The 12,501-nt window shown below is 44.9% G+C and overlaps 1 protein-coding gene across 1 annotated transcript in view; it reads right to left on the bottom strand.

The window, feature by feature from the left end:
• The window catches only part of LOC143925274 (uncharacterized), a 148,030-nt gene that overhangs the window by 53,629 nt on the left and 81,900 nt on the right, over positions 1-12,501 (bottom strand). Inside the window, exon 12 of the mRNA XM_077449862.1 lies at positions 9,831-9,916. Within this exon, the coding sequence (XP_077305988.1) occupies positions 9,831-9,916 (86 nt within the window). The remainder of the gene's footprint in view (positions 1-9,830; positions 9,917-12,501) is intronic.

The raw sequence follows: 12,501 nt of genomic DNA, 5'->3' as shown, positions 1-12,501 counted from the left end.
TTTATAGCCCAGCTGGAAAACTTGGTCCGTTGGAGCCCACACACTGTCGGATTATCCGACAACACGCTCCTATCGGACATTGTCCATCGGAATGTCCGACCGTGTGTACAAGGGCTAACACATGTGTGATAGACTATAAAGTATAATCTGAGTGGCTCTATAATATCCTGCACCTCATCCCGCTTAGTGAAATTGTAAATATGGAGGAATGGGATTATAACGGTGCTACTGACAAATGGTTCATGACAAATAAGATAAAAAATATAATTTCTTTATTAGTACAAAAAGATAAGTAGAAATAACAAAATAGTTAAAATCAATGGTAGAGCATATACATGATATATATTGGGTTTCTAGTAACCCACAAGAAAAAGAAAAGATGGCCACAAATGGAAGTTGAATCCCAACAATCCAAAGACATGCAGGTAGGTTAATTGGCTTCTGGCTTCTGTCCAAAAATTGGCCCTAGTATATGAATGGGGACCTTGGATTGTGGGCTCCTTGAGGATAGAGACCAATGTGGGTGTAGCAATGTACAGGGATAGGGACAATTGTAGACACTTACTCAGGTTGAACTGGATGGACTGGTGTCTTTATTCAACCTAACTAACTATGAAACTATGAAACATGTTTCGCCAGTGATGGCTTCCTCAGGGATAGTATGGGACCACCACAAAGATCCAGCTCTAACATGGAAAGAAAAAGGAATATCTATAAATAATGACACATAAGGACACAAAAAACAGACTTTGTCATGACCTCAGGGAGATGTGCAGCACATACCTCAATCAGTCCAGGAGATGGAAAATTTGGGGGTTGCCTCCCCAGAAATGAGGGGGACAAAAATAGATGTCAAAAGACTAGCCCCGGCCTCGAATGGTTCAAGGAAGACCATATGTAGTCGCAGGAGATACATAAAGACCCAGCTAAAAAATAAGAAGAAAACCGACCAAAAGATCAATTAATATAAATATATTCTGAACAAAAAGCAACATAGGTCCAGTTGAATGGGCCCATAATTGAAAAGGACCCAAAGAAAACAATGTGCATTTGCTACGCTCAAGAACGAAAAACAAATGAATTTAGGGGCACACTGTTTTCCTCCTATTTTTTATCTTGGTCTTTATTTATCTTCTGCGACCACACATGGTCTTCCTTGTACCATTCAAGGCCGAGGCTAGTCTTTTAACATCTGTTTTTGTCCCCCTCATTTCTGGGGAGGCAACCCCCAAATTATCCATCTCCTGGCTCTTGACTGATTGAGGTCATGACAAAGTCTGTTTTTGTGTCCTTATGGGAGGCAGATCGGTGGCGGTGTGTGGCTTTTTTTTTTCTTTTTTTCGGTCCGTTGCAGTGAGAGAAGAAGAAGATGAATTGACTTCGGGGGACACTTATTTTTTAATAAAAAACATGTCCCCAAGCCGTGTCTTGTTATTTTTACCATTTTCACACTTTTTTGGGAAATTGTAGGGGTACATTTGTACCCCATTACCATTTCACACAGGGGGGGAGGCTGGGATCTGGGGGTCCCCTTGTTAAAGGGGGCTTCCAGATTCCGATAAGCCCCTTCCCTGCCCGCAGACCCCCACAACCACCGGGCAAGGGTTGTGAAAATGAGGCCTGCTACCCCAAAGCATGCCCATGTTGATGGCCTGTGGCCTGGAATGGTTCAGGAGGGACGCTTTCTCATCCCCCCTGTTTTCCTGCGGCCTGTCTCCTGTGTTTCTTACGATTTTTGACACTTTTGTGAAATGGTAGGGGTACAATGTACAACAAATTTTGGTTTGGGGTTCCCCTTAATATTCATACCAGACCGAAAGGACCTGGTAATGGACTGAACCCCATGCCATTTTTCTCAATGATTTTCATCTATATTGCCGAGACCTGACAATCAGTTTTAAATGACTTTTTTTTCCTTTAGAAATGTAATTTTGCTGTGGTACTGTTCTAAACACGGTAAATATGCACCACTTTACAGACATACTATAGACACTGCCCTGGCACGATATTTAAAGAAATATTTCATTTTTATTGCTTCACTTTAAACATTAAAAAAATCAGTGCTCTCAAAAAACATTCCTTTTTGGGCAAATCCTTTATTGCTTCAGCCAATCAGGGCACTGTGCAATGTGCAGTGCATTGTGGGGCGCTCGGCGGGCCAAACAAATGGTCAAACACTCTGACAATTTGGGTGTTCGATGAATGGGCGAACAGCCAATGTTCGACCTGAACCCATGCTCTGGCCAAACCGTTTGCCCAACATTAGTTTAGAGTTGAAATGATTGCTCTTGCTCTACCGATCGCAGAGGTACCATTGAATTCCATTGACATAAGCAGGCGTGACCTAATATGCGTTCCCCTCTACGTACGAACAAAGGGGGATATATATACAGTATAAAACACAGATTGTCCTTATTTATTTGAAAAATGTTGGGCTCCATGACTTGATACACCTGGTCTTTGCACAACTGATTTGGTATTTGATAAAATGGTTGTAGGTGGAGGTGAAGGTAGACATGATGAATGATGTACTTCCTGAATAATTCTGAGGAACTACGTTTCATACGGGATCAACTACTGCTTTTGTTTTTCTAGTAAATACCAAGAATGAGGAAGCATTAAAAAAAAACTAGAGGGGGCGCATGCGCGGAGGCTCCGAAGATGGACGCTTAGTCTGAGAGCTCCGTCCCGCCGCAGCAGCTCCGGCCTCTATACCGGCACCCTCGGACGCAATCTTCGCCTGAAACGAAGCCTCTAAACGAGCAGAAGCCTCGGGGACACCTCCGATGTACGCGGGAGCGGTGAGAAGAAATTTAACGACCGCTTTTGACACCGCAGTGTCCCTGTCAGATTCAGCCAAGATGGCGGCGGCCTCGCGCTGCCTGGGCCCCGCTCGCCTGCCTAACTCAAACAATGCTGCATCCCCATCCATTTTGGCACCAGACCCCTTGCCTGACTTCCCCCCCCGGGAGCCACTTCTCCTGCTTCTACAGCATCCCTCCTGGAGCATACCCTAGCAGACCTGGGACTCTCACCAATGGAGGCTGGCCCACCTCAGTCTCCTCACACACTACAGCCTGAGGCTTCAGGCCTACCGCAAAATCTGAATGTGGCTGATCTCTTTGCAAAATTTGCAGATCTCCTGAACATAACAGCGAATAAAATTACAAGCGATATTAAGGCAGACCTTCACAATATTGGCTCCCGCATAGAAATAGTGGAATCTAATTTGGAAACCACAATTTCTAGGACCAATCAAAATACGGCTTGCATACAGAATCTACAGGAGCAATTGGAGACTGCACAAGCTAAAATTGACGATCTCGAAAATAGAAATCGAAGGTATAATTTTAGGATCAGGGGGCTCCCTGAATCCTACAAGGAGGTTCCTGAAACGGTCTCATCTCTCATCAAAACACTTATTCCGGATATCCCGCACCACCGACTGGAACTAGACAGAGCTCACAGGGCTCTCAGGCCCCCCAGAGCGGATGGGCTCCCCCGAGACATTGTGGTTAAGCCCCACTTTTTTTCAGTCAAAGAGGAAATAATGCGCAAATCAAGATCCCTACCAAAGATCATTTTCCAAGGGCATCATTTACAGATCTTTGCAGACTTATCCCCGTCCACTATCCAAAAAAGAAGAGCCCTGAAACCCCTGCTTCAAGTTTTGCTGGACAAAGAAATTAAATACTGGTGGCTTTTTCCTTTCCAACTCAAATTCATGTTGCGTGGCAAAGCCTACACTTTTGGTTCCCTACATGAAGGGGAAAAACTCCTGCTGCAGCTAGGCCTTATCAGCCAAATTCCACATCCTACTCCTCAAGGAAACACGTTCCAGTCAGCTAAACGACAACTGCCCACCAGCCCCCTACCTCCAGTGTGGGAGACTGTACGATCCAAGAAATCTAAGGAAACTGGTCCCCCCTGAGTGTATCAACCACAGGACCTTCGAGTATTTTGCAACTTCTCAGATGCTCCCTGGGAGCAATTACCACCTTACTTGTGCCTTGGACTCTAGACCTTTCCTCTGTCCTCTATTTTAGCACCCATCTACAGAGGTGGTGCGGCGGGCATTGGAGGGTATCTAGGCCGTGCTACCCTCATGGGACTTTCCATTGTTGCTCACAATGACCCATCTAATCCTAATAATTTTTTTCAGGGGGTGGGGAGGGTGAAGAAGATTGGTTCTTTTTTTTCTCCTGTGATGGCTCTGGGGGTGGTCCCGGAGGCCCCTCTCCCTGCCTCCCCTTATTGCTGTTTTTCACCATTTCCCCTGCCAAATATCCGAGACTTTCGCTTCCCCTAAGTTTCAGGTGTTATATATAGTTCTGTTCATATGTATTACAATTATTGCTACATAATGGGCTCTCGGTCCTCCTTCCTTATGTCATTTTTAGTTTATCCCAATTTATTGCCAATGGAGGAGACACGAGGGCCATCGCTCTATGGGTGCCGTGTTTAAGTTCAAGATTATTTTACTATGTATTATGGTTTTCCATAATTGTTGAGGCCTTCCTGCTGGGGCGGTGCTCATGTACCCCCCATTTGTCTGGCTCACTGGGACTTTTTGGTCCTGGTAACTGGACAAACCTTATCCCTACTTTTAGTAGGGTTGGGTTGTTTGATTGATTTGTCCTCACAGGTGGAGGACTCTGTCCCCTCCACTCTACGGATGACTCTCTTGTCACCCGTCTTTCTCTTCATTCCTATTCCCTTTCTTCCTTCTATCTGTACTAATTATTCTCTTATCATTATCATTGCAGGAGTAGCCGGGGGGACCTTTCGGAGCAGCGCTTATCCTCATCAGGGTCCTCCTCTATGGAATGTAAGTTGGTTTGGAAATAGAGGATTTTGCAGAGTAAGTGCTTTTGTTTTTGCTGGCGGTCCTCCCTCTCTGCTCAATGGCTGATGCGACCTTACCTCCACTAACTCCACTCAAAATAATTTCCCACAATTCCCAAGGTCTAAACTCTCCCCTTAAACGGCGCAAAGTATTTCAGTATCTACACAAACATGGGGTGGATGTAGCTCTGCTTCAGGAAACACACTTCCCTAAAAGATTTAACCCCTCCTTTATTCACTCCAAATTTCCCCTATTTTTTCTGGCCAATGCAGAGGATAAAACTAGGGGAGTGGGCATCTTTATCTCTAATAGATGCAAATTCACACTGAAATCTGAATTCCAGGATGCGGAGGGTAGGTTTTTGTTATTAGTGGGTGAGCTTGATGGTAAACTATACTCCTTTGTATCTTACTATGCCCCCAACAAGGGCCAGTTAGCCTTTTTCCACCGTATGCTCTCCACCTTAACACCGTTACTTGAGGGTACGGTTCTTTTTGGAGGGGACTCCAACATCGCGTTTGACCAGGGTTTGGACACATCACGCCCCTTGGGCAAACGCTTGACTAGACCCACTAATCAAAGCTTACGTATAGCCAAGCTGCTTTTCCAGCAAGGTCTGGTTGATGTCTGGAGAGAGGTTAACCCGACTTTAAGAGACTTTACACACTATTCTAACCCTCACGGTTCCTTCTCCCAGATAGACCACATTCTTGTTGAATCTGCTTCCATTTCTCTTGCTCAAAGGGCTAGTATTAAGGAAGTGGTCTGGTCGGATCACTCAATGGTTGTCTTGACTCTCTCTCGTCCTGCATGCCACAGACCAAGTAGACGTTGGAGACTCAACGAGTCTATTTTGAGTGATCCCGCTAGAGCTCAGGAAATTGAACAAAGTATCCTACAATACTTTGCTACTAATGACACTCCCGACATAGATGATACCTGTCTGTGGGCAGCCCATAAGGCAGTAATTAGGGGTCATCTTATTCATATTTCTTCCCAAATTAACAAAACCAACAAAACTAATATTGATAATTTAGACAGGGAATACACAAAGCTAGCCAAACAACATAAAAAGAACCCAAGTTCTGTTCCAGTCTCCAAACTGGATGCTGCTAAATTGGCTTTGAACCTGGCCCTGACCACCAAAGCCAAAAAATGGTTGCGCTGGAACAGAGCCAGATTTTACTATAAGGGTGATAATATTGGTTCTATGCTGGCCAAGAGACTAACACCTAAATTCCGAGCCCCGGCCTTCCCTAAAATTAGAATCCAAGGCGGCTCCATGTCCCAAAACCCCCAGCGCATCATGCACGAATTCCGTGACTTCTACACATCATTATACAGTGGTACCCACAGCCCATCCCCTGCGGACATCAACAAATTCCTTGACACCCTCCCGATCCCCTCATTAGAGGATAGACACAAAGCAAGGTTGGATTCGCCCATCTCAGCAGAGGAGGTGTGTGCAGTGATTAAACATTTGAAAATGCATTCGGCCCCTGGACCGGATGGCTTTTCGATACCATACTATAAAGCGTTCGCCCCCACTCTTGCACCATACATGGCCCGTTTCTTCAACAACCTCCGTAGGGGGGGAAGTCTTGATTCCTCTCTCAATGAGGCTTATATCACGGTCCTCCCTAAACCCAATAAAGATGCTAGTTCAGTCAGTAATTATAGACCGATTTCCCTCATCAACAATGATTTGAAGATTCTGACCAAAATCCTTGCGGACCGTCTGGCTTCCTTCATTAGTTTATACATACACAAAGATCAAGTAGGATTCATTCCGGGACGACAGGGCCCTGATCAAACGCGTAGGGCCATAGACATCGTGTCGCTTCTTAATTCCAATTGGGATGGGAATTCTGCCAGGCAGGGTTGCCTCTTATCTTTAGATCTCCAAAAAGCGTTCGACTCCGTGCACTGGTCATATATTTTTACAACATTACAACGTTGGGGTTTTGGCGATTCCTTCCTCAATGTTTTGCGTGCCCTATACTCGTCTCCTACAGCCCAGGTTCGTATGCAGGGATTTTACTCAGAATCTTTCCCCATATCAAGAGGTACCAGACAAGGTTGTCCACTATCCCCTTTGGTTTTTGCAATAGCAATCGAATCTTTGGCTATAGCCATTAGGCATAATCCAAATATTCAAGGTATTCACTGTGGTTCTCAACAGCACAAATGTGCCTTATTTGCAGACGACATTCTGATGTTCGTCTCGTCTCCCCTGACCTCGTTGCCCAACATTTGCAGTCTCCTTACGGAATTTGGTTTAGTATCAGGTCTCAGGGTCAATTATCATAAATCTCAGGCTCTCAATGTTAATATCCCTGACCCACTTATGGAAAGGCTCAGGGACAGCTTTAAATTCACCTGGAGTGATACTACGATATCATACCTGGGGATCAAATTAACCTCCAGGATTGATCTCCTCCATCAAGCTAATTACCCACCATTATTCCACAAACTGGAGGAGGATCTAAACAGGTGGTCTGGGCTGTCCCTGGGCTGGCTAGGTAGAATCAACACCATTAAGATGACGCTGCTCCCTCGTATTCTGTATCATTTCAGAGCTCTTCCCATCCCAGTAGACAGGGTGCGCTTAGAACGTTTTCAAGCTAAAGTTGTTAAATTTGTTTGGGGAAAGGGAGGACATAGATTCTCTAAATCCATTTTGTTCAGATCCAAATCGGAAGGAGGCTTGGGTCTCCCAAATTTACGTCTATACTACCAAGCAGCCCAGCTGGCACAGTTATCAGCTATCTATTCTAGATGGGAGAAGCCTGACTGGATACAGATCGAGAGATAGGCGGTTCCCAGGCACAGACTTTCTTATGTGGTGCCCCAAAAAAATGAGGCCCCCGATACTGTCCCCAACTCTTTCCCACTCCTTTTCAGTTTGGGATGGTCTAAAAAATAATTGTTGCCTTATTTCCCCGTTAAAACCTTTGTCCCACCTCTTTCATAACCCAGAATTTCCTCCGGGACGGGACATTAAAGCCTTTCAATGGTGGCTGGACAAGGGGATGTATAGAATAGGTCACTTCCTTAGACCTTTGGGCCCTGTTTCTAAAGCCTATTGTATCAGCAAACTTGACATGCCCTCTACTGAACTCTTTCGTTTCACTCAGATTACGAATTTCCTGCACAAAAAATGTAGACATCTTCCTAGTGGTCCCCAAGTGACTCCATATGAAACATGGTGCGGTCAGTCCAGCGAGCAGAGGGGGGGATTTCAGTTGTTTATAAGGCACTCTCTTCCACACGCTCCAAAACAACTTACATGCTAGCATGGGAAGAGGATCTTAACCAATCCTGGAGCATTGACTTATGGCAAGGGCTTTTTCTCAAATCCTTCAAAGGCATTCTTAACTCGAGTATGATAGAAGCCGGTGTCAAGGTGATAACAAGATGGTACTTGGTTCCTTCGAAATTAGCTAAAATGTTTCCATCCACTTCCCCTCTGTGTTTCCGGGGTTGCAGCCTACGGGGTGACATGATACATACCTGGTGGACTTGCCCTAGAATACGGCAGTTCTGGTACAGGATTTTTACCTGGATCTCCAAAATCTCTACCATACCGGTCCAGATGTCTCCTCTGGTGGCGCTCCTCAATTTCCCTGTAGAGGGAGCCTCCAGGAATACGCAACGCCTCATCACTTTTATTTTACTAGGAGCTAAGCTTACTCTTGCCAAGGCCTGGAAACAACCCACTATTTCCACTGTATGGGCCAAGAGAAAAGTGTCCTGGATCATGCTCCAAGAAAAGTCGGCAAGCGTACTCCTGGACCGCTCGGACAAATTCAGGGCCATTTGGGAGCCCTGGGCGAGCTTCGTGGGAGTAGCCCTTTCCCCATAATTGCGCTAGGATTTGGACCCTGGATATGATTTTATCCCCCCACGGTCGACTCCTGCTGGTAGTTGTCCTTCATCTTTTTATCTTTATTTTCCTTTTCTTTTCTTTCTTATTCCCTCTTCTCCGTTCCCTTTCTTTTCCCCCACTTTTAGCTTTCTTCTATGACGCCTAGAGGGGTACAATCTGCAATAGACGCTTCATTGTAGAGCGAGGTCAAGTCAATTGAACTCAATACCTGCCCTTGCGCTACCATGTTGACCTCAGTTTGTTGTTCTCGGTTTCCGGGAACCTGGGCTCCTTTACACCTAACTAGTTATGTTGGACCCCCAGATGCAATTTGTTTGGGTTTCCTATTTTGGTTTCATTGAATAGATCAATACCTCTGATGTGCATGTTCCTGGTCTTCTCTGATCTGAGTTACGGCGGGGGGTGGGGGGTTCTCGGCCACAGCAAGAGCCCTTATGGGGTGGTGGAGGACTCTACCTTCTTCCTGGACATTTCTTCTTACTAGGATTCTGCACAAATGTATTAGTTAATTCTGGTCTGTTAGAGGCTATTGACTTTTCCAGATGTTTAAGTTTGTACTCCCTATAACCCTTACTTTATATGGGCTCATGGTTCTTCTCCAATTATATTGATTGCCTGTTCACCCTCTAGGCGACTCAGGACGATGAATGGTTACACATCTGTATTACCTTTTGCTGTGTTATAGTATTTTCTACAATGTCTCTGTTACATTTTATTGATGCAAATAAAATATATTGAAACGAAAAAAAAAACTAGAAAAGGTCAAATGGTAAAAAAGGCATCGGGGGAAATGTTCACCTATGTGACCAGATATCGTTGGGAGTAATCTGTGTTCAGAAAAGGAGTGATAGGCAACGTAGATTCCAGGATGAGAGAGCGAACGTCTCTCCCCCTCCTCCTGGTCCTCCTGCATGCCTCCCGCGGGATGTGAGTAGATTCAAGAATATATAACGAAGACGTTTTTCTTGGCAACTTCAATACAGGTGCACACAATGTACTCTGTCTTGTATATCACATACAACTCCCATTCTTAATTATATCTATCAAATGTTAATCCCTTGCTCTTAGTCCTGAAGAAGGGGCAGGGTTGCCAACCTCTCGCAGCATTTTCCACTGCCAAAACATGGAAATTTTCTGGTAGAGCATATTTATTACTAACGACCTGAAAAATGACAGAACTCCTATTAAAAGAAAACCAACCAAAATAGTTTATTTATGCCCTATAGCAGTTTTAATGCTACAGGTCAACTCTACTGTACAGAATCTCATATATACACTACATTACCAAAAGTATCGGGACAACTGCCTTTACATGCACTTCAATGGCATCCCAGTCTTACTCCGTAGGGTTCAATATTGAGTTGGCCCACCCTTTGCAGCTATAACAGCTTCAGCTCTTCTGGGAAGGCTGCCCACAAGGTTTAGGAGGGTGTCTGTGGGAATGTTTGACTATTCTTCCAGAAGAGCATCTGTGAGGTCAGGCACCGATGTTGCATGAGAAGGCCTGGCTCAAAGTCTCTGCTCTTGTTCATCCCAAAGGTGTTCTATGGGGTTGAGGTCAGTTCCTCCACCCCAAACTTGCTAATCCATGTCTTTATGGACCTTGCTTTGTTCACTGGTGAGCAGTCATGTTGGAACAGGAAGAGGCCGTCCCCAAACTCTTCCCACAAAGTTGGGAGAATGAAATTGTACAAAATGTCTTGGTATTAAGAGTTTCCTTCACTGGAACTAAGGGGCTGAAAATTGGCCTGGGCAGGAAGTGGGTGTAAGTGCCCGGTATTGAGGTGGTTAGTGATGCTTAAAGTGCAACAATAAAAAGAAAAAAAATCCTTTTAACATAATGCCAGGGGTGTTCCCTTAGTCTCCCTGTAAAGTGGCACATCTGTAGCATGCATAGAACATGCTGCAGTGAAAATCACTGAGTCAAATCACATTTAAATTGACTCACGGTTGCAATTTCTGGCTATTAAAAGCAAAAACATGTGGCCTGCCAGCTTGCGTGCTCGGATAAAGGGTCTGGTATGGATATTTGGGGGGGAACCTCACGTAATTTTTTTTTTTTTTAATTTGGCGTGGAGTTCCCCCTTAAAATCCATACCAGACCTGAAGGGCCTGGTAATTGAATTTGGGGGAACCCCACACATTTTTTTTTATCAATGACTTTCAATGAGTGTTCTCTGTATTACGGGGAGCCTACAATGTATTATAGCCGCGAGTGATTTTAAATTACTTTTTTTCCTGCAGAAATGACACTTTGTGCAGGGACAGTTCTAAGCACGGGAAACATGCGCCCCTTCACAGGCATACTATAGACACCCCCCAGGTACGAAATTTAAGGGAATATTACACTTTTATTGTTTCACTTTAAGCATTTTTAAAATCACTGCTCCCGAAAAAACTGCAGTTTTTAAAACTTTTTTTTGCATTGATCCATGTCCCCTGGGGCAGGACCCGGGTCCCCAAACACTTTTTATGACCATAATTTGCATATAAGCCTTTAAAATTAGCACTTTAGATTTCTCCCATAGACTTATACAGGGTGTTCCGTGGCTTTTCGAATTTGCCACCAACACCCCATATTGTTCACTGTTCGGTGAACAGGCAATGTTTGAGTAGAACATGAGTTTGACTCGAACTCGAAGCTCATCCCTACTAGTAATAATAATTAATAAATATAATGTAGCGCTGACATCCTTGCCTATTGATGTGGTTATGTATGCTTAATGTAAGGTTTATGGACATTACTGTGGTTTCATACCAGAGCCATCTAGTGGTCTAATATGAGTAACGCACCTGTTTATTATTACCTCAGAACAACCTAAAGACTTGTGCAGGAAGTGACTGTTTGTCTGGATTCTGAAGGTTGACCTTGTTACCTGGGAGTCCGCGTGACCTACCCATGAACACTCTCTCTTACGCAGTGCATGCTGGGTAGGGGATAAAAGGGACCGGAGTGGCCATTTTAGGTCTCTTGGGACCACGCTGCCTGCCTGTGTAGATCTGTTGGGAGGCTTCTCGGAGACAGCGGCCGACAGCCATCGCAGAGCGCCAGCTTGTTTGTTTGTGAGGTGACCTGACGGAGCCTGAAAGACGGTGGCCGGATTGAGAAGGTCCAAAGGCACTCAGAAGGTCCAAAGGGCACCCCCTTCTTTTTCCCTCCTTTTTCTTTTTTCCATAACTTTTCGGTCACTTTAACCCCTCTTTTCTCTCCCATCTTTCATCCTACCCTTTTTCCCTCCCCTTTGTCCTCCCCTCCCCTTTTCCTCTTCTCCCCCTCCCCCCTTTTCCCCTTTTCTCTTCTATCCCTCCCCCCTCCCTTCTCCCTTCCCATCTCCTTTTGCCTTGTGCCCTTCCGCCTTCACCTCCCAGTTTCAGCTTTTTGGTCTCTCTTTTTCTCCTCCCTTTCATCTCCTCTCTCTCCTCCCCTTTCCTATCCTTATCTACCTTACCCTTTTCTTTCCCTTCCTTCCTGTACTCTTGTTTTTTCCCCTATCATTCCTCACTTTCCCCTTCCTTTTCTGGGTTGCGGCCCACAATTTGTTAACTTTTGCACGCAGTTAGACTCACATACAGGCCTCACTGAAACCTGTAGTTCCACACAGGCACAGCAGAGCAACTGACACTGAGCAGGCTTGAGGCCTATCTACCTAGCAAAGAAAAGAAAACCCCTGATAAAGTACTTCAAGTGAGGCCTCACATATAGCTTTAAAGCAGGGGGAGCTCCCAGGTTAATATATATAAATATACATTTTATATTGTTTTATAT

The sequence above is a fragment of the Lithobates pipiens genome, unplaced genomic scaffold, assembly GCF_037356315.1.
Source record: "Lithobates pipiens isolate NorthernLeopardFrog02 unplaced genomic scaffold, aLitPip1_a1.2 Scaffold_22, whole genome shotgun sequence".
NCBI lineage: Eukaryota > Metazoa > Chordata > Amphibia > Anura > Ranidae > Lithobates > Lithobates pipiens.
Note: the sequence above shows the minus strand (reverse complement) of the source record. Positions and strands in the feature narration are given on the sequence as shown.